The sequence below is a fragment of the Scatophagus argus genome, chromosome 6, assembly GCF_020382885.2.
Source record: "Scatophagus argus isolate fScaArg1 chromosome 6, fScaArg1.pri, whole genome shotgun sequence".
Lineage (NCBI taxonomy): Eukaryota > Metazoa > Chordata > Actinopteri > Scatophagidae > Scatophagus > Scatophagus argus.
In genome coordinates, this window is record NC_058498.1 from 6,745,832 (window position 1) to 6,771,235 (window position 25,404).

The 25,404-nt window shown below is 41.9% G+C and overlaps 1 protein-coding gene across 1 annotated transcript in view; it reads right to left on the minus strand.

Moving 5' to 3' along the window:
* anos1b (anosmin 1b) overlaps nt 1-25,404 on the minus strand; it is a 40,354-nt gene that overhangs the window by 8,786 nt on the left and 6,164 nt on the right. Inside the window, exons 2-8 of the mRNA XM_046392117.1 lie at nt 20,983-21,030; nt 9,031-9,093; nt 8,172-8,379; nt 7,196-7,380; nt 5,076-5,205; nt 2,284-2,377; nt 1,533-1,761 (exon numbers count right to left, since the gene is read on the minus strand). Of these exons, the coding sequence (XP_046248073.1) occupies nt 1,533-1,761; nt 2,284-2,377; nt 5,076-5,205; nt 7,196-7,380; nt 8,172-8,379; nt 9,031-9,093; nt 20,983-21,030 (957 nt within the window). The remainder of the gene's footprint in view (nt 1-1,532; nt 1,762-2,283; nt 2,378-5,075; nt 5,206-7,195; nt 7,381-8,171; nt 8,380-9,030; nt 9,094-20,982; nt 21,031-25,404) is intronic.

Here is a 25,404-nt window from a genome sequence, read left to right on the forward strand (position 1 = left end):
CTCGGTCTAATTCTTGTTATCGTATTAACATGTTCTGCTGGCAGCTAAACATCCGTCTATTAACTCTCTTTGCTTTGCTTTTATGATAGCTGAAACGCTCTGTCTCTCTAATGCCCTCATGCTGTACTGCTGTATCTCGTGCTGGCATGTTGTCAGTAAATTCCCAGATGCTTGGACCTGAGTTAAGCACGTTATCCAAATGCAGCAAAGCCGCTTCTCTCTGCTGTCAGTCAATCTACATGGCTAAGTTGTCATGTTATTTCACTGTTGCATGTTGTCATAGCACTCTAACAAAGTTATGTCCCATGAAGATAATGGCATGTCTGCCTGAGGAACACAGGCACAAAATGTCTGCAAAAGTCGCGCGAGAGCGTGCCAGACAGGGATTTCAGGGTGAATATGTCGAAACCAGATCGAAGGTAGAGCACATGTAAAAATGATTCTGGTAGATATGTCAGCATGTAACAAGATAAAACCACATCTAGAAAACATGAACTATCTTTAAAAAGTTTCATCATCTGCGGTTGCATGTAAGTTTGAAGTTTTAAGTCTAATATCAAGACTGACTATAACTTAGCGTTACACGTGACAACCATCCATTCCTGTGGTGCATGCTGTTTCCTCTTCATTTGTACAATGCTGCTGCCATGATGCCAGTCTGCACCACCACTTACATACAGCAGCTGTTTACATAATCTGTTTGTTATGTTTGGGCACTGCAGAGGCCTGTAAAGTCACTGCAGTAATCACAACCAGGACATAGTACGCACGTGTGTGTGTGTGTGTGTTTACTGTGGGTGGGTGGGGGTGCATGGGCTTATAGAGCTAATAAAATCCCTCAGGTGTGTGCAGCATACGATTTTGTGTTACAACACAAGATCTTTTGCTGCACAGTCTTTATAATTTTAATTTAAAATACGAAATGGAGGTGACTGTTTTAAAAGTGGGGACATTTTTCCTGCTCACTTCAAAAGAGCCTGTTTGAGAGTTAAAAATGGGTTTCAGGGGTTAAATAAAGAGCTCAACATTAGCTTATTAGCTTTCTTGCCAAGGATTAGATGAGAAGATCTCTCGGCCCAAAGTCACAGTGAGGCTGCCAGGAAATCAGTGAGGACTCCACAGAGTCACTGCTCACGGCCCTGCACATAAGCACATAAGCACACTTCCCAGAATGTTGAATTGTTCCTTTAACTCTTGGCTTACAGGTGGGGTGTGTGAGCGTGTATCTGAGCGAAGATTACAAAACAGTTCAGATACAAATGAGATCTTTTATATAACGCATATGTGTTCATATGTGTGTGTTTCTGATGTACAAACGCTGCACAGAAAAGGGAAAATCATGAAATTGGCATTGTGATAAAATTTTGCAATTTTAGTGATTCATAAAGAAAATACCCGTTACTTCTCAGAATCCCTCTTGTAAATTAACCCATCAATTTACACAGTGTATGTTGGATGATTGTGTGCATCAAAATACAGTTAATGACTGCAGTATTTAATTTAGTGCAATTAAACCTAAAATGTTTCCTTACCCCTTGAGTCACTCTGCTGTTGCTCTCCTTTTTAACCTGTTCTGGCATGCGTGAGTGTGTAGGACGTGTATGCATGTTACTGTGTGCATGCAAGGTGTGTGTGTGTTTGTGCGCTGTGTGTGCATGTCGGGACATCCAGGTGACTCTGTAGTTGTGGACCGGAAGGTCTCCCTCTCTGGGGGGCTCCCAGCTTATTAAGACTGCCACTGTGACCCCACTTCCCCTCGACCTGAGGAGGGACAGCAACAAGTCAAACAACGTCACGATGTGATTGTAAACAAAGTCACGGCAATAAGGTAGAAAGAAAGTTACTTCCTTTTTTAAAATTAGTTTCTGAACAAGTTGCACTGAGTGGCAGCGAAACAGACACAATACTTGTTTTTCAGCTGCTTTCAGTTTCGAGTTTCATATCTTTCATTTATTCTATTTATGTGTATGTATTCCCTCAGACATTTTATCATGTTGAGCAGAAGCTACAATTTAAGTCATCACCTCTGTTATTAAATGCTCTATTGGAATATTGCTGCCGATCGAAGACACGGTCTGAACTTTATACGACCTTGTTTAGAATCAGAGCACACAAACAGAAAACTGTCAAATATGATAAAGCATGATTTGCATCAGACAGGTAATGACTATCCACTTAACCACATTCTGTGACAGACTGCATACACTGGCAGCCATAGCAACTAAACGAACAAGAAAAACAGCAAAGTAATTCACTTGCTTGGTCTTTCAGCTGCTCAGATACCTTTCTGTGAATTGGGTGCCTGGTTGTGAACCCATCCAGTCTAGAGTCTGGTTCCTCACTTTGACATTTACTGGAGATTCTGGAGGTGAGGGGTCTGCAGAGGGAGAGATGGTTGCAGAAAAATACCATCAAGAGAGAAATGGCAGAAATGATCATCAAAATAATAGATGCAGGTACGTTTTCAGCCTCGAGTAGCGCTTGCATGTCTTCATCTCAGAGAACGACCTCCACCATGAAGGTGTGTCTGCCTGTATGTGACCTTAAAGGCAAAACCAAGGGCAAAGAAAGTCTTAAGATCATATTATTGGTCATCTCTTGTCTCAGGGGTGAGGAAGCATTAAAACTATATGAAGACTTAGTGAAGACTAATTGGGGTTAAGATCACGACTCCCACAAAGTTGAGAACGCTCACCAGCCTGACCGAGTTCTCTAATAATTCGATTTTGATGTGTTGCTGCAGAGAAAATATAGAAGCCACTCGGGGGGGAAAAAGGCTAATTTCCTCTTGGTCTCATTCAACTCTGCAAGCCAATTAGATTTACAGCATCAAAGGTGAGCGACACTGGAGAAGCTTGAAGCCTCTGTTTTCAGTAGCTGCCACAACACAGACCAAAGGCAGACCACCGCTAAGTTGCTGTTTACCTCCAAGACTAAATCCTAAGGTCCCTTCTCTTTCAACGCTGGCTCTGCGTCTCATTAGAACCTCAAACCCCAATCCTGTATTTGATTAAAACTACAAAATGCATCTGATTAGAACTACATTCCCCATGGCAGGCCTCCCACAGGCCCCGGGCAGTGCTTGGCTGACCCAGATGCAGAGATCAAAGTTAGGGCAACATATTAGGGTTGTAAACCTGGCCTGTTTGTGTGTGCATGTGTGTGTGTGTTGGAAAGGGCAGAGTGTGTTTGTCTGTGCCAGCAGTTAATGTCAGATCGGAACACAAACACACGTTCTTCTCTGAGGCCCTTTTTCACTCTGTGTGTCTCCCTCAATCAGCTGATTTCAGTCCATCATTTCATGAGATGAAGACACCAAGATGATCCAGACATTCCCTTGTAATTACCATTGGCGGGTCCTGTACAGCCCTAATTTTAAAATTCGGATTCTCTCTCTCTGGTTAGCATCAGGTCACAGTGGAGGAACTTCAACCATCCTGACATCTGCCAGCTTCCTGATTTGTGACCCCTGACCTCCAGCCCTTGACTAATCAGACCATTGAACTGGAAACACGAGACCCTGAATCTGATCAGATGGTATTTAGAATGCTGAAGTGTGTCTTTAACCTTTAACCCTGCCCTCAAAATACATACAGGCGCACACACACACACACACACACACACACACACACACACACACATGCACACACACAAATGAGTAATTCAACATTTGAGACTATAAGCTCCTTTCTTGTAGAGAGTTAGATGAGACGATTGATGGAATTATGCTTCTGTGGAGATACTGTACATGTAGACATCTTTGCAAACCCGCACAGAGGAGGGTGTTATGGATCACCTTAAGTTACTGACGTGCACACCTTGCAAATCTCACGGAAAGCAAACCACCATCCACCATCTTGTCAGGGAATCCTCTCTCTCTTTTTGGGCGTACATGTCAGAATAATGTTACTTCCACAAGTGATCTTCTGGTAGAACACAGAACAATAAATTCCTCTTTCAGGGATTTTCAGTGTCATTGCCTGTCTTGTAATTATTCCATCTGTTAGGCTGATAAATCCAGTTCTTTGATGACGCTGTGGTTTGTTAACGCTGTCACACGGCTGAAATTGATTTCCGTTGCCTGATTTGTTCAGTGTTTTCTTTACATTGTGGCTTGTTTAACATGAAACTGCTTCCAAATGACCACATACTGTACCGTATATCCTCACTCCTCGGTCTGCACAAGCACAAAGAAACAACACCTGTTTCCATTCACTTACATGGGAGAAGCATATTGCTTCAGCTTGAGAGTGGTATCAAACTTCTCATCTAACTGTCAGCAAGAAGGCAAATAAAAATATTTATCCAAATATTCCTTTAACAGGTTGGATATTCTCTAAGCTCTACCGGAGGCATGAGGAATTCTACTATTTGGTGTTTTGCTGAAGGCGGTGGAAAATGCTATCTCAGACACCTCTTCATAATCTCCCATAAGTGCTCAATTGATAAAGAACCGTTTTCCAAAGCTCTGTCCAACGTGAAGTCATTAATCACATGCAAACATGCACTAGCCAATCCTGGCAGGGGATTCATATCACTAGCCAATCCTGGCGCAACACCAATATGATCTAAGTCTGCTAAGCATTAGAGTGAGGACCTCCTACAGTGAGTGTGTGTGTGTGTGTGTGTGTTACCCTGCCTCACTGACCCACTCCAGGGGTTTGACTCTGGCACTAAACCAGCAGAGTGAGTATGCGTACAGTATACGTATGTGTGGCTCTGTACAGTATGTGTGAATATGTGCACGTGCACTTGTGCGCTTCCTGTCTGTGTTTTATGGACTGCCCGATGTGCTGTGTGTACCTTATCCGTCAACTCTGAGTGAAGGAGAGAGAAAGAACAGGCAAGGACAAGAAGGGAAAGTTCCTGAGTTTCTGACTTTTCCACTGAAAGGTGTAATCCCTCTCATGAAATGACACAAATGGAACGCAAGGATCTGCGTTTTGCTCAGTGTCTCACGACAGAATATCAAAATTCACAGATAGGTTACATAAACATGCGGGACGAGTCATCAGTCAGTCATAACAGCTCTCTGAAGAAAATGAGAATATGTGTTCAGACTGCGTTTGCATTACCTTTACTGGAGATGTAGTGTTTGCTCGGTGTGGTGAAGCCTCTGCTGCCGTGGCTGTTGATGGCTGCTACCCTGAACTGGTACCAGCGCTGAGGTCTCAAATCCGACAGAAGAACATCTTCAGAAAGGGTCTGAAAATACACACAAGTCACATACAGCAGTGATGAGGTGCATCAGAGGAAAAAACTTGCATTGTTGATAGCAGAACAGTTAACACAGATGCATCAATCTGCGTCCCCCTAAAAAGCGTCTATCAGAGTAGGATTAACAACTTGTAGAAAGCTACTAGAGTTTTCTTCCACTGTTACACTGGTAGAAGTGGAGGTCTCAAAAGCCCCTTTCTGACTATTTGGTTTCAAGATAGCAAAAAATAAAAACCTTGTAGGGTAACCTATATATTAATGGGGGTGTATATAAATATGTAAGTCTCCTCATTAGTCCACAACCATAAAACCCTACTATCATCCCCTTTTGATAATGAAGATAATTAAAATTGTTGAATTCTGCATTTTGCAGTGATTGAAACTAGAATTTTCATTTCAGACTGAAATAAAATCAGCATTTAAGAGGCACAAGTTCTGTTTTGGACAGAACAGAACAAAATGGAAAATGACTCTATTTCCATTTTTAAAATACAAATAGTTTCAAATATTTTGGAATAACTGGAGACGCAGGTACACAAATTGTTTTTCTGCTCTCTGTCAGATGCTGGCTCCCTAATTTGGCACTCAGCCATGAGAACTTTGAGAAGCCCTGCTCGAACAGTTAAAAATATATATGATTTATAGCAAATTTAAAAATTAGAAATTTTTTTTTCCTCTGACTAACAGTGGTTTAACTTCACACAGTACTACAACGATGCACAGCTGTACTTTGGGATAGTGTGACATCACAACCACCCCGACTCTGTCCTTCTGTAAACATACCAAACAGCACCTCTAAAACTAGCTAATTAGCAAGTCAGATCTTGGACGGGACTATTTCTTGGAAGTGACCTCAACCTCAAAAGCTTCCATCCATTTCCAGTATTTGTGCTAAGCTAAGCTAATCAGCTGCTGGTGCTGTTTTCAATCTTCTCATCCAACTTCCAGCAAGAAAGAAAATATGCATGTTTCTCAAAACATTGAGCTTTTCATTTAACCCGATTTCAAGTTTTTAATACTGACATCACTGCTGATTTGAAGATTTTCTTCGTTGTAGAAACAATTCAATCAATCCAAGCCAACTTTTGGTACAAACATTCTTTCATCGTTCACAAATTCAAACTATATCTTCTTTCAAAAACTTGACACGAAGCCATGTGTACTTTTACACATATAAGTTTCACAAGTTAACAAGCTGGAAAGTAAGATGAACACGGATGGACTGGAATTCCATCTGATAATAGTGAAATTAAACGATTTGCCAAAATGATGGTTAAAATTGCTAAAGATTCATATGTTTTGTCTTCCTGACAGAAGAAATGTAATCACTGCTTAAAATCTACTCATCCACAGTCACACACACACACACACACACACACACACAGACACGAGCTGCCATCTATTTAAGTCTATAATGAGCATTCAGTCATTCAGAGTCAGCCGATGGAACGACTGTGGCTGCCTGTGGTTCCTTTTTAAGCTCTGCTTATTTACCTAACCTCACACAGGCACACACACATGGATGTACAGTGCACACACATACACACACACACATACACAGACATACGGTTTACACTGGCAAAATGGGAGACTGAGTGGGGTGGAGAGGTTTAGACAGCAAGGCAGCAGACGGATGAGGTGGAAACAGAGTCTAACATCCATCTCCATAGCTGAGAAGTTTCATCATTTGGGGCAAATTGAGAGTTATGAGGTAAAGATATGTTTCAAACCCCGTGGCGTTGTTCTGCTGTTAAAGGCACAGGGAACCATTTTGATAGCCTTATTGACTCATGGGACACGGGTTTCCTCCAGCAATCAGCTTCCCGACATCAACATCCCCACAGCTAATATCCCTCAGTAATACAGAGAGGATGGTAGTGACAGGATGGTGCTGCATCTCATGGGAAAACAATCAAGAAAAAAAAAATTATCACAGAGGTGGAGTGAAAGTTGAGGACTTGCAGGTCACTGTAGTTACCATGGCAACAGTAGTCCATGGAGAGGCATGGTCTTCACTGGGGTGAATCCCGACGTTCCAGCGGGACTGGAGCATGTAAACGATGGGCTCCACGCTGACATTGAACTTTGACAGCCAAGCCACCTTCACATGACCCTCTGAATCCTCCACGAAGCTCATCTCTCTGCGAGGCTTCAGAGGAACACCTGAAGAGGAAAGAAAAGATTACTGAAAATATTGTCATATTTTTATTTAAGGTAAAACACAGAGGTGATGTTACGTGAAAAGTTACTTAAAATACAGTTGATTAACATTGATCAGGCAGCACTTGTTATTGACCTTAATTTACTAAAAGCCACTTGATTTAAAGTTTAAAGTTTTGCAGATTGAAAGACAAAAAAGTCACAAAACTGGTACAGCAAAAATTCATTGTAATATCACTCAGAGAATATTTTCTTTGCATTCAACTGTTATGGCAACTCAGTCTTCACCACACAGGCGTCTGAGGAAGTTTGCACTCCTAACAAGCTCCACACAAACATGAGCTGGAGCTTTTAACCACAGCTGGGCTGTCTGAGACCTCAGATGCAGTGAAGCGGGTAGTATTTAAGGATCTTTATTGCATTAAATTAGATTTAATTTATTTGGCGTACACTTCGAACCGACATAACTCAAAATAAGTACATCTAAACACTACAGGAACAAGAGCTAAATGTCATCAAATATTGGAAGTGCATCCCTCCCAAAGAAACAACTTAAATGATGTTCATTGTTATGAGTAACAAGCATGGGTGGCCAATGATAGCATATGAGCTAACAGAGATCCTTTTAATCAAAATCAGCGCCATTACTTCTAATCAGCACCGTGTCATGCTTATTGAAACAATCAAAATCACTTATTGTTTAAACCACTTCCATCAGGGCAGCAGGTTCACAGAAAAGACGCCACAAGATGCTACAAACAAGTCCCAGCCCTCTGCCAGGGACTTGCCTTTACCTTTATATAGATTGGCTGGGGCTTGGCAAGTGTGTCCACAGCCATTGGAGCAACATTTCCTGGGGGAGGGACAATGCTGGTCTGAAGAGCAGCTCTCCACGCAGGCTGCAGCGAACCCAGTGGCTCGCTGAGGCGGAGGGCAGTCGCCCTGTCGTGACGACCTCAGAGAGGTCAGAAACTCCCTGCTTGTCACACACTCTGTCTGCTTCTGAGAGACAAAACAAGGAGGGAAATGTTATTAGTACAAATGACACACAACGGAAACAGTACGTCATGTGTAAATACACATATGGGGGCAGAAAAGCACAGAAGAGAGGTGGAAGTGTTTCCTTTGGTAAACTCCTATTGACTCTGAAGGCAGCCTTTGAGATCTGGTCTGAAAGGGTGTGTGTATAGCTCTGTGTGTGTGGGTGTGAGTGTGCTACATGGCTACAGATCAGCAAAATGTAAACACCAGCTTTCGCTAATAGCTCTGAATTACCCTGTGTTCCTAACCAGCCAGCCAGTCAGCCATCCAGCCAGTAACATGCTTCAGCTATTGTGATGAAAAACTAATCTGACGAGCACAGCCACTGGCTTTACAAATAATCATGTAGGGCCACACACACAAAATACACACATAATTGGAAGACATTGTCACGTGTATACATTCAAAAGCTCACAAACATGTTATTCATAACACACATAAGCTTGCATACATAAACGCACACAGGAATGCTCATACATGGACAAAATAACTGTTTCACGGTGCCAACAAAAGCAAGTCTCTGGTGCATGAAGAATGACATCGCCACCAGGTGTGTTGTCATACACACAAACACCCACACACACATTCACACACAGTCTCTTTCACTCTTACCTCACAGGACTTTGGAGATAGCACTCTTCTGGTTTCCCACAGATCCTTGCATGGCTGAAGGCACTACACATAAACAAACAAACAGACAAAATGTAATGGTTCAGGCACAATAAAGTAAGGGTTTTACAATTTAAACATTTGTACATCAACACCTTCTTAAAGTGGGAGCTCAACATTTTTGGGAGACTTGCTTTATGGTGGGGGGTTAGCTAGATGAGAGAATCAATACTGCTGTCTGTTCATAATGAAGCTACAGCCGGCAGCCTGCTAGCTTAGCACAAAGACTGGATACAGGGAACAACAGCTGATCTGACACCATGGAAAAAGCAACAAAATCCACCTACTAGGACCTCTGAAGCTTACTTATTATCACTTTATATTTGTTTTATTCATGCAAAAGGTAATTTTTTTTTCTTCTTTTTTTGTTATGAATTCCTGGAGTCTCTTCTTCAGTGACTGCCTAGCAAAATATGACCCCCAAGGGCGGAAACCGGCCCATCAACTATCTCAATCTAGCCCATAACATCCTCAAAGGAAAATAAAACAATCCCAGAATGATCAATAAAAGGTAATTTATCCAAGAATCCAAGAATCGACAACAAAAGTTAGCTACATGCTGTCAAACAAGCTTGAAAAACCGAGAAAGCCTTCCTCTGTAGCATTGGCTGGCACGCTGTGCTCAGACACCACAGATCAGTTCACGTACCCAGTGTCCGAAGGTAACAAACAATTCACTGTGGTCCTATGGAAAAAGCATGTCGCCCATCCCTGGCCTAGCATCTGATTCCAGCTAACAAATCACCCCTTAACACAAGGACGTGTGACTTTTAGGCTTTCTTTTTTGTTCAGATTAAACAAACAAGATATGAAATGTTTATTAGTGAGGTTTAGAGGTGCTGGTAGATGGATTTTGTTACGTCTGAATTTCCTTTCACTTTCTCCCTGCCTGCAGTCCCTGGGCAAAGTTAAGCTGTTACTGACTATAGCCTTGCATTTACTGGACACTTCTGAGAGTGGTATCGAGCTCCTTCACTAACTCGACACTGGAAAGCGAACATAAGCATACAACATTTCCCAGCAGGTCTGACTAGTCCTCTAAATAGCTGAATAACAGTTTAAATAAAAAGAAAAAGTGAAAGAACAAGGCCAGCAGGTACTGAACACAAAAGAAACACACACTCCTACTGCACACATGCACACACTCATCTGGTTTGCCACCTCAGTGAACTGCTGAATGATGGCTCTTACCAAATTAAAACCAGGCAACATATAAAAACTGTGGTTTCACCCCCTCAACCCTCTCCTCCCCCCCTCCTCTCTCACTCCCTCTGTCTGTCTGTCTCCCTCTCAGTGTGCCTGGCTTCAATCATTTCACCAATTTATTCCATCTCAATGATTCTAGGGGAACAAACAGAATCAACAAAAAGCCATAAAAATGTTGCCTTCACACAAATAAAGGACTACTGTTGGATGAAAATGTCTTCAGCCAAAGCTGTTTAAAATGGGCCTACTTGCAGGAATGTTTCAACAAGTGTGTGGGCTTTTATGGTTATCATCACACAGCACATAAGATCACATAAATGTTCATTTCATGTACGAAACAAAGGGCAAACACCACATGGTAACTTGTCACTGGGATTCATACAGCAGCAACAAACCAAAAGCCAGTGAAGCCACATGTGCTGGCTTCTTAACCTCTGGGACATAAAATGGAGTCTCAGCAAGAAGCATGATAGCTGTTTAATGTTGTACAGTTGGTTCATTTAATTTAAGTCATGGAAGAAAAAGTTTTGGTTAGCTTAAAGTGCTTCTCCGCCCGAAAATCTCTCTTTGGAGTATTAAACACTGTTGCTCTGTAGACTTCAAGTGCAGCAGTAAAAAGGTTTAGTTTGCTTCTCCAGAGGGAACAAAGGCTGCAGTCGGCTTAGACTTATTGCAATGGATTCCAATAGTGACTCCATGAAAATCAGAATATCTACAGAAACAATGCAGTCCATCCATATGTTCACAATCTAAAAATGCATTTTCACAGACATCAGTGCACATCACAATCAAATCAAATTTGTTTTCTATGGCTTTTTCTTGATTTTACAATTTTGTCACCTTCTTTTATATATTATCTGATAAAACTGTAAGCAAAAAAATATACAACTTAAGCTTGTTTGCTTGCTATGACACAACTTACTGCCCTCAGCTGGGTTTGTGACTCATTATGGTATATTATTTTGTGTCAGGACTTACAAATGTCCTGATAACTTTACTGAAATTCATAGAGTTTCAACAGTTTTATGTACAGTATATATTGATTAGTGAAGTATAGGTTGACCATGCAGAAAAAATCAGATTATATTTAGGAGTCAAAGCTAAAATGGAACAAATTAATTGATTCATGCGTTAGTAAAACCTTAACCAATTCCAGCTGCAAAAACGTGAGTAAGTCCTCAGTCTAAGTTGACTTGGGCTCTGGGTCATTGGGATGGGTGTTTTTCACAATTTTATGACATTTTATAGACAAACGATGCATTGACAAAGTAACTGACAATGAAAATAGTCAGCAGCTGCAGCCCACGCACATCATATCATTTGGGATGAGCAGCACACCTGATGTGTCACAAAGACAGAAGCAGCCGTCAGGGTATTGTGTCGGTCCAGGGAGTAAATGTGATAAGACTGTTGCTTTGGTTCATGCACATCCATTTGTCAGGTTTGCCAGAGCGTCTCATAGGAAAGGTGTGTTGCAGGTATGCTGACAACCAGCCTGGGTGGCCTTTACATTTAGAATCCAAAACTGTCACCATGACCGCAACCTTTGTTCTCCACGAAGAAGTAAATCACACCTTTGAAGCTTTCGCGCACAGAAATTACAATTTGTGCACAGAAAAGTAGCACTTTAAGTCATTTTCCCCTTTTTCTCCTACGTATGTTAATTAGGCATTCCTCTAAGAGTCTGGGTATGAGACACGTCTGTGAGAACACACAGTCGTGTTTCCATCACTTCTGGGGACATTACATAGACTTACATTCACTTCCTGGAGGCTAAACCACCACCTAACCATAACAATAAACATTACATGCCTAATCCTAATCTAACCTCAGTCTAAAGCAAGTCTTCACCCTAATATTTAATGACTGATTTGCACTTAATGAGGACTTGCATTTTGTAAGGCAGGTCCTCATAAAGTGACTGTGTAAACAGATTTTTGTCCCCACAGCTACAGGAATACGCATGTGTACACACACACACACACACACACACACACATGCACGCACACACACAGTGTTGTAACCAGATCCTGAACTGTGATGGAGCTCTCATGGGTCTCTTCACTTGACCACATGCTGCACAGGTTGTCAAAATCAAACAAAAAACACCTCACACACACACACACACACACACACACACACACACACACACACACTCACACTCCATCTTGCATCCAAACCAGTCTTCTTTGTACTCCTCCCTCCTCCGTTGCTGCCGCTTTGATCAGTTACAGACATGTTTAATTTTTCATTCCTCTCCTCTCGTCCTTTACCCTTCCTATTCCTCTCTCCTCCTCCCATCACATTTGATCATCCTCTGCTCTTTTTGTCTCCTGTCTTCACATTATCACTCCTCTTCCTCTCCTCCACGGCCTCTCATGCCTGTGCTGCCATCCCTCACCTCCTTCCTGCCTGACTTATCCTCTTGGTATGTAAATTTTATTTGTAACCATAGAAGCAGCATAACTCGAGTGGTGGTTGTTCTCCATCAGCTGAGATGTATTTTCATAGACAGCATGTGGGGAATTCCTGTGAAAAAGAAGTTCAGGATGCTAATCATGTAACCACAATGTCACAGGTTTGAGTCCTCTTCCTGTCATTGTCTCTGCTGCACGGCAAAAAAATGTCCCCTAAGCTACATAACTAAACACATCCATCCATCATTTTACACAACAATGAATACAAACATAAACACTAACAATCATTATTGTATCGCTTTTTATAGTGCTATTTGCACAACTTATATTCCCCCAACGCAAATGGAACATTAAACTTGAAACTATACTTTATGTTTAGTCTACACCCTGCACTCAGTGTAGATGTACACAGACTTTAATGTGTACATCACAGACCTGGCCACTCTTTAATCTTCAGCTTGATTCCTTGTTCTTATTCTAGTAACAGTCAAATACTCTAACAATTTCTATTTTTACTTACAAAACATTCGCTGAAAATATTTTGCATGAAACAGAGTTTTGTTTGGTTTTGTTTTTTTTTACTAGTTTCACCGGAGTAATTAAAGTGAGTATTTATTATTCTACACAGCCAATAGAACAGCAGGGAGAGAGAGGCGAGAGAGGGGAGTCGAGACTAATGGATTGAAGCTGAGAACACTTGTGGTATGTGCATGGTACACACCTTATGCTCTCAGATATCACTTCAATGTTATAAATCACTGAAAAGTACATGCACTGTGTTTGTGTAAGAGGAGCTGAGAGACGAGCGGACACTTTTGGCCTTGAAGGTGTCATGATGAGTTATGTGTGTGTGTGTGTGCGTGTGTGTGAGAGAGAGAGAGAGAGAGAGAGAGAAGAGAGAGCGGTAGACACAGCGGAGGTCAGAGGTCAGAGATGTTACTGTTTAACACACAGTAACAACAGAACCGAGATTAATGACCACGTACATGCCCGTATGTGTGCACAGTCTGCAGAGGAGCTCCTCAGATATCTGTATAATAATTAATCATACACACACACACACACACACACACACACATATACACACATACACCTTGTCTCCTGGCTCTCCTCTGGCCTCTCCTGCTGTTTTATGGCCTCACCTGCCACGATAGAGGGATGACAGCCACACTCAGCGAGAGGGAGGTGGAGGAAATGGGAGAGGGAGAGGGAGGAGAGATGCGGTTTCAGAGTGGAGAGGTGGAAGTGGAGGTGGAGGTGGAGGTGGAGGTGGGGGGGTGAGTGTCAGCTGAAAAGGAGAGAAGAGATGAAAGACAAATAGTGAAACAGGTCCAGAGAAAAGGTGGAGGGAGAAGGAGATAAAGAAAGACAAGAACCGACCAGATGTGCTCACTCTCAGCACACCCGTCACCAGTTCAGTGGGAGCAACGAGGGAAAAGTATTTACGTCCAGTTATGTGTTTATCTTGCAGTCAGCTGTTCAGGGTTTCGTTTATGTTTTAAAGCCTACGTTACATGTGTAACATTTTGGATTGGGTATTGTTTGTACCATTCCTTTAGTTTTGCAAACATCAACACCAGCGCCAGTGCCAATACCAAAACAAGACATTTTAAAATAAATTTAACAATATTGTTTGCAGTATCTTAAATGTTCCCCCAGACTCTTCATTTATTCAACAAAGGAAGCAACAGTTCTAAAAGGTTGTTGGCTGCCACAATAAGGTTGTGTGCAAGAACCAAGAAGTACCAAACATGCGAGACCAGCTCTCTTTACAGTTGAGACCAAATTTCAAATGCACCTTGTTGCTTCTTCTTGTGTAAAAGATTCTCTTCTTCATCTACTTGAACACAAAAAATAACGTGAAAACGATTTTCCAGCAGCGTTTCTCATCTTCCACCTTCAGCTATTTTGAGAACCTGAAACTTGAAGAACAGCATCCTCTTCATGTTTTCTCCTGCAAAGTAATCCAGCAGATTTCCTGCGAAATCTGACCTGGTGACCCACATTTCAACAAACATGTTCAGCGGCTGTTGTCGTATACTGTCTTGAGACTAAAGGTGTTTTATAAGCGATGATTTATTGATGTGATGTGTGCCACATTTGATAATTTAAAAAGCTATCTGTAAATATGGGAGCACAAACACACAACCTGTTCTATTTACAGTAAGTACATTTCTTTTAGTCTAGAGACTATATGCAGCTGCACTCAAACCCAAAATAAGATTCTGCAGAACATTCTGGAGGGCACAAATAAGCTTGTTTTAGATTCTGAATATGCAGACACACGCATATACCATATGTATACACACTCAGGCAGATACACATACACACACGTCAGGCTTTGCGGTATTTGAGTGAAAAGTAGCGGAACAAATTCCAAAAATCCCTTAGAAAAGCACGTTAGACTTTTGCCAGACCTTTGGAAAAACATGTACAACAACCAGAGCTAACTTAAGTCGGCAGCTTGTGGGAAAAAAGGAAAGAAAACAGACGAAAAGAAAAAGAGATCAGGAGGACGGTCAGAAAGACAAATGCTTGGAGATAGTTCAGTGGTTAACTTCCTCACCTCTAAAACCACATGTGCCCAAAATGGCCTCAGACAAAATCCTACCAGAGATTTCCCCCTCTCTCTGTTTCTGCTGATCGTTTCCTTTCTGTGCTCTCCCTCCAAAATAAAATCACTGAAAGGTGGTAGGCTGCCTATTTTGGAGGGAGAAGATAAGGAAGGATGGACAATAAAGAAGTGTATGTGCTGGTGGTAGGTGGCAGCCGAACTGCTTCGGCTTAATGAGATTTATTGTCAGAAACATGCAAAGTTTTTGTATGATTGTTTGCTTTCTTATCTTTTCAGAAGGCGCAAATCAAGAAAACTGAATCAGTCAGGTACATACTTAAAAACCTGTTCCTTCCTCCTATTCTTTCTAACTGCAAGCATGAGCTGGCGTTATGGCAAAGTAAATGTAACATATCTCAACCAGACATCATATGAAACTACTTAAGTTTAAACATCAGAGGGAGTGGAAATGACTGGCAAAAGAAGAAAGAAAAGGAATTAAAATTGATATGTATGGCTAACAAGCACTTCTCCACAGATGTTGCACTGTGTTGTCCAAATGGAGTGATAATGACTGAAATACTTTAAAATGAAGGAGGAGGAGGAGAGCGAGAAAAGGCTTCAGGATAACTGGCTGATTGTCAAAGCTCTTTCCTTTATATTCTTCTTCAATCATTTCCTTTCATATCACTTTTATAATAATTTTATATTGTATCATATTATATATTATAACACCTTTACATCAGGTCAGTTTTATTTATATAGCCCTTACAAATCTCAGTGCCTCAGGGGGCTACACTATGTGTATGACAGTCTGTCTTTAGGTCCTGAATGTGAGTAAGATAACTAACCACCTCCCCCCAAAAAACAACATTTTAAGAGAGAAAAATGGAGCAAACCTCAGGATTTATGATTGTCGATTTCATTTTGTAACCAACACTTGATTTGCATCTGAGGCAAAAGAGGCGGGAGTCAGCACCTTCTAGCCTGACTCCATGACAAACTGCTGGGGAATGATGGAGTGTGTGTTCAAAGGTGAACTGGTGCAAACTCCAGTAGTGTAGATGTAGCTCAGAGACTGAAAGAATGAGACTGCGGATACAATTAGCAGCTGAATTAAGTTTACTTTACGGCTTGTCTGGCCTCACGATTACCTTGGAGCGGAGCAGAACGAGAATTATTCCTGTGCTCTTGTGTAACACGGTAGCTCATCAGGAGCAACTTGGGCTTTGGTGTCTTGCTCAACCAGCAACCCTGAAATAAGTGGTTGTGGCTCTACCTGCTGAGCCACAGCCAAAGCATACAGAGATATACAGCGAGGCATGAGGACTGAGGAAGAGAGGACGACAAGAGGAAGGATAACAGGGCCTCGATAGCTCGGTTCCTTTGTTCTGCATCAGACCTGTTTGTTAGTGGACATCCTGCTGATGCACACACACCTGGTACACATTATTAAGCCTACCTTGCATGTGTGTGTGCATGTGTGTGTGTGTGAGACAGAGAGAGAGAAAAGGAAACAGATAAAAGAAGGAGGAGATGGACAGATGGAGGAATTGAGTGAGGGCTGTAGTTCAGTTTTAGTGAACTCCCATGTGTGTTTCCATGTGAGGGAGTCACACTGAAGAGGTGACAGGAACCATATGTGTCAGGGCAACATCTGCCTGTGAAAGGCCCTGCACTCACTCGAGGAGTCATCTTAGAGATATTCTGTTTCATCACTTTAAAATAAAAAAAAAGGTCATTTAAGATTTCTTCATGTATAAATAATTGTCTCCTATACGAATGTCCTCCAATCACAGATTTCATATATGAGGCTGATAATATATCATTGCAGTATTTGCACCTTGTGTCCCCCCAGGCCTCTGGGACTGGAAAAAGAAAAAGAAATTTCTGAGAAAGTAAATTCAGATACCTGTTGTTTTTGTTTCTTTTTTTAATACTTGTGTTTTGTGTAATTTCCTGGTGAAATAATGGATCAGTGCGAGCTTTCAGCTTCTTAAGTGAAACGGATGATATGGGAAATTAAATTAATCCCTTAGTTTCACAGGGCACCGTTTTGTGTGTGTGTGTGGGTTGGGTGCGTGACTGTGATTGACTATGTGTTGCCCATGTTAAAACGCAGCGAGAACAACCTAGTTCAGCACTACTCCAAGTCTGGGTTAAGGAGTTGAGGAGAAAAGTAATACCAGTTCCCAAATTATTCTGTAAATATCTCTGTCAAACCTTATTGAGTGTGTTACACTGCCAAAAGGCTTTATGAGATCCTGCAGTGGAATGTAGTTTGAGACCAAGTCACATTTTGTTAGATTTGCCTTAATAATACCCTTAAAATACTGAAAATCAAACTGTGCTGGGGAGCGTTTTTCCTCCAACAGATCAACAGTTAAGGACCAGCAAACTCACCACTTTCTGCCCTCTGACTCTTTGCCTTTCTTTCAAGCAATGGTGACTGAAACTGCTGAACTGTTACTGAAAGCTGGCACTGAATGCATGGTGATTACTCTTTAATCAGATATATTCATGAAATTTAAATCAGGCAGTCTTAGCTGTATTTTGGTTGCTTGGCTGTTGGTTTAGATGAAGAGCCACAATTCAATTACTGCTAGTTTGGCTTTCCTGGTTGTACACGCAGCTGTTCGGAAAGTTGTCGGTGCAGCAGCGTGATTGGCTGCCTTTAAGTGAGCACAATTTAAATTTTTAAGCTTTTCAAGCTAATCACACTGCCAGCTCGCCAGGTATCCCACCACGCTTTGTGCAGCGAATTTGTGCAGTCATTGTGCTAACATGCTCCCAGTGATGGTGCCATGTTGACACTTGGTAATATTTACAATGTTCACCACCCTACATTAGCATGTTAGCATAGCATCTTAACATCTGTTAATTAGCACTAAACACAGAGGACAATGGAGAATGATTATCAACCAATATTTTGACCTCATGATGGCGCTAGATGAAAAGTCAGGGGTCATTAAACTCATTACAACGCGTCGTAAAGAGAGCACGAACATGAGTGGAAAATTTCATGGCAATCCATGCAACAAGTGTTGAGCTTTTTCTCACAAAACCACAAATGTCAACCTCCTGGTGGTGCTAGAGGAAAGGTAAGGGATTTCCCAAAGTTGTTAGGATACATCTTCTGGCAATCATGAATGTCTATACAAATGGCAGTATGAGATATTTGAACTTGGACCAACTGACTGACACTCAAAAATTCAAAATAAAAATCCTCATCTGTCTCTGTAATTCACTAGAACCTGGTGATGGGATCTGCTTCTGATATCAAATATGTTACTGGAAGAAATGCAGTTGGAAAAGAGAAGAACAGTAACCTATTTGTTAGCCCAATGAAACAGTAATAAAGTGGACTGTGCTCATTGTATTGTGAGTAATCAATTAAAAAAAAAAACTGCAAGCCCTAAACATCTCCCGCATACCCTGTTAACAAATATACACACCTTGGGAACATTAAACAGTGCAGGACTTCCATCACTGTATGATTCATTATTTTGACTAATCTCGCTCAATTATTGCTCAGGACCGGGATATGTGCTTTTCCGTTCTAATTTATTTTTGTTGGCCTGCCATGGTGACTTTTACAAATTGGGCTTTGGCCATTTTCAACAGACTATAAACCCGGGAAGAATTAATAACTTTGCAATTCAAACAAGTAAGAAGAGACACTGTGCATGTCTGTGCAGTATCAGGCTGTCTGAGAGGAAAATTGTGGTTTACACAGCGTCAGCCCCCACTGGCCAGTTTCAGAGACTGTTGTTGGATGTCGGTTACAGCAAAGTGCCACACTGCATTCACACATGTACAACAGCGAGACACAAAGTCAGGGGCAGTAAAGCTTAGACACGGTATTAAACTCAAAATATTTTCCATTCTCATTCCCTCTGTTTCTCTGTTGAACTCTAAACATCAGGAATAGAAACAATGGAAGGGAGAGGAGGAAGGAAACAAATGATACAGATAAGTTTGACTAAGGTCAAAGGAGCTGTGTGTGTTTGTGTGTTTTGTTCAAGGTGGCGAGCGGGGTTAGGTAAAGCCGCTATCTGATGCTTTGCTCAGTGCGGTATCCCCCTTCAGCAGTGTGTTGGTGGGAGTTTGAGGGCTGGGGCATGCCCTCGGCTGCTGTTGACATTAACCCTGGCTGACCTCAACATGCATACAACTACTGCTATACAAACTATACAAGGAAAAAAAAAAAAACGTCTCTCACGCCTGTTTCTTGCTTTTCCATTATCTGACTGTCATGTGAATTTGCGGCAAAGCCTGGAAAAGCCGCAAAAAGTAAAATACGATTCAGGTGTGCTTTCAGCTGGGATGAAGGCTTTAATAGGTCTGAACCTGAACAGAGAGTTCAGAAAACACATCAATAAGAATCCAGACAGAATCTTTCAAGAAGTCATTAATATTGAGTGGGCTCAGGTCACTGACTAAGAGGCCACGGTAGACAGATACTTTGCAGACATTTTTTTTAAAGCTGCAGTTCACGCAGAATCACTTTGCTTAGCGATCAAAATGTCCTTCTTCTCTTTTTTCTCCCCATACTGCTGATGGAGTACGTCTCCATCTTTTCTGATTTAAAACATGATCATTTGTGTCAAATGACTGAGACCCAGTTTCTGTCGAATCCACCCACTGTCTGCGCGTCTGAGATGGGACCAGCCGCAGTAATGTCCAGAAAAGCTGTAACAAGCTCGAACTGCTGCGGAGTGGACAGAGTGGCAGCTAAAAATACACCACATGGAAACTCCTCTTCAATCAAACAATGAATTAGTGCACACACACACACACACACAGCGAAACCTCCTGGCAGCGAGTGTTAAGTGAATAAACAGGGGATAATTTTTGCTCCAGGGTGGATGGATAATGGGGATACAGGGGAGGACGTTATTTTAACTAAAAACACAAACTTAGCTATTACAGGAGCCGAGCAGCGGGAATAAAGATTCCATACACGAGTGAAGCCAAAGACCTCTTTGTCTCTTTGTTTCTCAATTCAAAGATGAAGAGTGATGCTTTGCTTTGTATCTGTTGTGCTGCTGTTGATTTGGGTTCATTATATTCAGGGATAGAACACCTCATTGCCATTATACACTTATACTGTGTATGTGTGTGTATGCGTGTGTGTGTGCATGTGTGTGTGTGTGACAGCCCCAGAATTCAATCCACTTGGTAAAGAGTCAGTTTGGTTTTCCCACAAACCCAAACCAGTTCAGTTCCAGTCCAGTTCATGACCACATGAAGAGCCTCTGCCTGCACCAGGTTTGACCGCAGACTTTGCCACAGACCACGGACTTTACAGCGCAGTCTGAAGCCGAACGCTGCCAGCCCTGAGACACACGCAGAGCCTGCACGTCACTCACGAGCAACAAACTCAATTAGCCTGACTATCGCATATCCTGCAATGTGACGATTGCATGTACGCACATTACAATGTTGATGCTGAAAAGATATCATGCAGCCCACGTAGGAAGGTGCAACATGTGGAGGTTCACAAGTCAGTGTTACAAGGAGCTGAACCCCTGGTCTTTGCTGCAGATTTGGTTTTCAGTTTAACATTTGGGTTATGACTGGCTTAAGCACAAGGTTGGCCTGGGTGGGCGAGGCTCAAAGTGATTAATGTTTGTGTAAGCCTTCAGGGAACTGAATGCAAGTCACTGACGTGTCTGGCAGAACTGCAGTACAATTTGTGTGTATGTGTGTGTTTACCTGTGCGCAGCGTCTGTGGTTTTCACACCAAACCAGAACTTGGTCACTCTGGAGGAGACAGAGAGGAAACGGATTAACACAAATACGGAGACAGAAATAAATCTTTCACAGACAAATCCTGCGTTTGACGCATTCTGCCCACATTTGCCCCATTCATGTGAGACTGATGGACAAGGACAAGGAGACAGAAAGCAAAATATTGTTAATAAAAGGTCACTGACCAAATTGCTTAAATCGGGGTAAACCTGACCTGCAGACAGACAAACACCCAACCTCTCTCTTATTTAGATAATTACCCTCAGGATGCAAAATGATTTAACACAACGTGGTCGCTGAACCAGACACAGGCCACGTCACTTAGTGAGATATATGCTTCTGTGTGTGTACAGTTACTGCTAAGTGAGTCAAGACCACCAATAAACATGGCTGCTATAACCACTGTGACAGACGTCATCTTATGACCACAGAGACAGAAATAGAAATTAAGCCAACCAGTTCCAGTCCTACGTAAATCTCCTCAGATTTTCAAATCTCTTCAAATTCTGTCCTTGACCAAAACAAAACACCTTAAAAGAAACGTGCACACTAGAATGCACAGGGCACAAAAAGATCTTTACACTGCAGTCAAGAAAACTGGTAACTTCTTCTTCTTCACACCTGATTTTGGATGGAAGTGGATTGTTGTTAAAAATGAGGCTATTGATTATATTTGATCAATCTAAAACTGTTTCTTCCATAAAATGTCAGTGAATAGTATACAATTTGCTTGTTTGGTTGGATTCCAAAACCTAAACATGTTTGACTTCCACTGATACAAATCAGAATAAAATAAAACATTTGATTATCAAAATGCATTCAAAATTTAGTGACTAACTTATTGACTTGTCACTTAGCACTGCTTCCTGTCAACCCTGTTAGTTCCACAGTGTGGATGTCACTGCCGTTTCTTGAATCTCTACTATACCTTGGAGTAATCATATATATAGTTTTTTTTAATTTTTACGGTTTAAACGGTTAAAATGCAGACTGAAAATGCTGTCAGCTGATTTAAAACTTGCGCTGGGAAGGTGGAGAGTCAGTCAGTGTGGTAAAACTGCTGCTCTTCCCTCTGAAATGCCTTGTCATCATCGGCACAATCATGATGCCATCCTGCAACATCAAAACAACTATTAGAATACTGGTGTGTGTGTGTGTGTGTGTGTGTGTGTGTGTGTGTGTGTGTGTGGGATAAGCTCTCTTAACGACTCCTAAACCCTGTTCTGAGCGTGCTGTATTTAGATTGAAGCAACCTCATCGCTCTCTCTCTCTCTCTCTCTCTCTCACACACACACACACACACACACACACACACACACACACACACACACACACACACACACTGTTCTTAAGGCTTCTCTTTTAGGTAGCCTTTGTGCTTCTGGTATAATGAGGGTTAAGGGGTTAGAGTTGGGTTAACAGTGCACAGGTTAAAGGTTAGAGATTAGGGCTTAAGGGCTTTCACGGTACAGAAGATGCTGAATTGACTTGTTCGCTCTTCACATTCAAAGCAGATGTATATTGACAACTTTGGTGAAATAGCTGCTAAAGAAGCCGAACTGGACTTTGAAGTATGAAAATGACGACTTATTTCCCTTCTAGGCCCTGTGGAGCTCCAGCGTATAGCAGCTGAACGAATGTCACAAGAACAGTCGATAGTTTTGAGGGCAAGATTAAAGCCGTGACAAATTTTTAAAGAAATGCTGGTCAGACAGTTCGGTTAAAAGCTTCTTTGAGACTCTAAGATGGGCCAGGCTGCCTCTCACAATTTTTGTACATTTAAATAAACTGACAGGCCATCAGTCACGCCTGCCTTCAGCACCGGCCATTCGGCATACGTGTGAAAGTGGTCAGCACTCCAAGTTCTCCACAAATTTTATCTGCCTGATTCCTCTCATGCTCTCACCTCCGTCCACGTCCACTGCTACAGCTGCTTACCATTGCCTCGGCTGTACAGCTGTTGGCAGCAACAGGGAGGCGATTAGTTTTCAGAGCGGAGGCATGAGGAGCGCAAGCAAAGTCAGGATGGAGTTGTGAACAAAGGCCACAACAACTTCACTCAACAGAAATTCTGTTTGTGAAATGACTGTTGGACGTAATCTTGGAAGAAGTACATAGAAATAATGGGGTGGACATTGTTGGCTTAACAGTAATTTATACAACGCATAAAAAAGGATAACGCTGAATCGACCTCTTAAACAGCTTATAACAGATGAGAGAGAGAAGAGAGCAGTCGAGCATTAAAGCAATGGTTATATCTCTGATGAATATGTTAGTCACAAGTCTGTGGGGAAGGATGGATGAAAGGAAGAATAGAAGAGAGGATGAACAGAGGAATGGGTGTCATGGTATCGCTCCACCTTCCTCCTCTGCACACCTTTTCTCTCGCTCCTCCTGTCTTCAAGGCAATTTCTTAGCACCCAAAACTGACACCGCCCAGGTGCTACTGATTGCATCATAAATTACCAAATCTCCATGGACGCAGGTCTTAAAATAGCAGTGCAGCTAACACAAATGGAGGAGGGTTCTTAACTGTCTCAAACATTCAAACATAAGCACCCACACAGTTCAGAGGCAGCTCAAAGTTAAACAGATACCAGGTCCATTTCTCTATTCTGAATCACCTGGTTAATCCAATGACAAGCTTCTTTAGACATTCGAAAACATAAAAACGTGCATTTTTTGTGATCTGGGTTGTATATCCAGGACAGAATCATGATATCATGCAATTAAAGAGGCCTTGGGTGGGTTTCTTGTGTTTCCTTTGGGGACAAAAAAAGGCTGACGGCACTTCCTTCCTCATAAAAACGTTTGAAAAGCGAGGCCCTGGGTGATAAAGCTATAGCAATATGTATCAGTGATCGACACTTCAACAACAGCAGCAAGAAAATTGTTCAGAAGAAACGACAACAGAAGCAGCACGAAGAGAGACGAGTTAATGAGTGCAGACGCTGAGGACAGGTGAGCTCAGAGCTAAAGCTAAATCAAAGTGTGGAGGTCTGGTCTAACTCACCTGTACGGCAGATTGTTTTTAAGTTTGGGGCAAATATGTTAAAAGCTGCGTCACTTAACAACTGGACTCAGCCACAGTGTTTCAGCCAGCGCTTGCATTCAGCTAATGGTGGCCAATTTGGACTAATCAGACACATTTTTATAAATGTACCTGGACTCACTGTCAGTGTCAAATGACAAAATAATAACCATAATATTTTTAAAAAGCACAGTGGGAGTGGGAGCTTTGAAGTTATATATTGTTGTGTAATTAAAAAGTGCCTCCGACAGGATTAAGAAAAATGTTATCATTGTGTTTGGTTATTTAAATTCCAATATAGCTTAAATATCGTCTTCTCCTGGTTTTAAAGGACACATTACAGTTAAGTGAAGTCATTTTCCAAACTCATTATCCTGCTCCAGTTCAGTGATGTGACACCAGACAGGTTTGAATTTTAATCATATCCACATTAATCACAATCAAGTTCACATTGCAGCTCTAACTATTTCTCAGACTTCCCATAATATCATTATGCTTTCCAACTCCCAGTATCCAAGTTATCCAGTCAAAAATATTATGATTTTTGATTTTGACAATATCATCCTGCTCTGTCCTGCTCACAGGTTCGTCCTCCAGCAGAAGGACGGTTAATGACACCAGCTACGCTTCTGCTTTTCTTCTGGAGGAGAAAAAACAGATGCAGAGGAGCAAGAAGAGGATCTAAGTACAATACGCAGACACACACAGACCACTTTACATTTCCTCTTCCTCCTCCTGCTGCTACTCATCCAGATTAGCCTCCATTGGCCCACTTTGTCCTTCTTTCTGTATTTCATTTGTACTATCCAGCTCGTCCTCTCGTTCTCCCCACATTGCTGCCAACTCTTGTAAAAATGACCAGAGAGGACTTGAAAATGATGGTGATATACTGTAGATGCTCCACTCAGAGAAGCGCAGAGGCCAGTTAAACATCTCCAGATTTTCAACCAGAAGATATAAAGCTGCCATCCCCCCTGTTGGCCTCTCATCTTCATCTTCATCCTCTCTCTTCATCTTTTTCACGCTCTCTTTCTTTTTCTGTCTTCCCCGCCATGTCACTACTGCTCAGCCCCCTCAGCAACACACACATTAACACAGGCGCGCACACACACACACACATACACATGGACGCACGCATACATACACGCATCCCAAGCCAATTTCATGGGACATATTTGCTGTCAGAGCTAATCAAGGCGGTTTAGATGGGCCTGTGTGCCGTATGGCTATTAAATGGTGGTCAAAGTGGGGTTTTGTAGGGTCCCGGTGTGTGCGTGTCGGCGTGAGTGTGTGTGCGCAGCAAAACAGCTGCACATGTTGAAAATGTGAGGGAAAGAAAGCGAGGATTGGGAGAA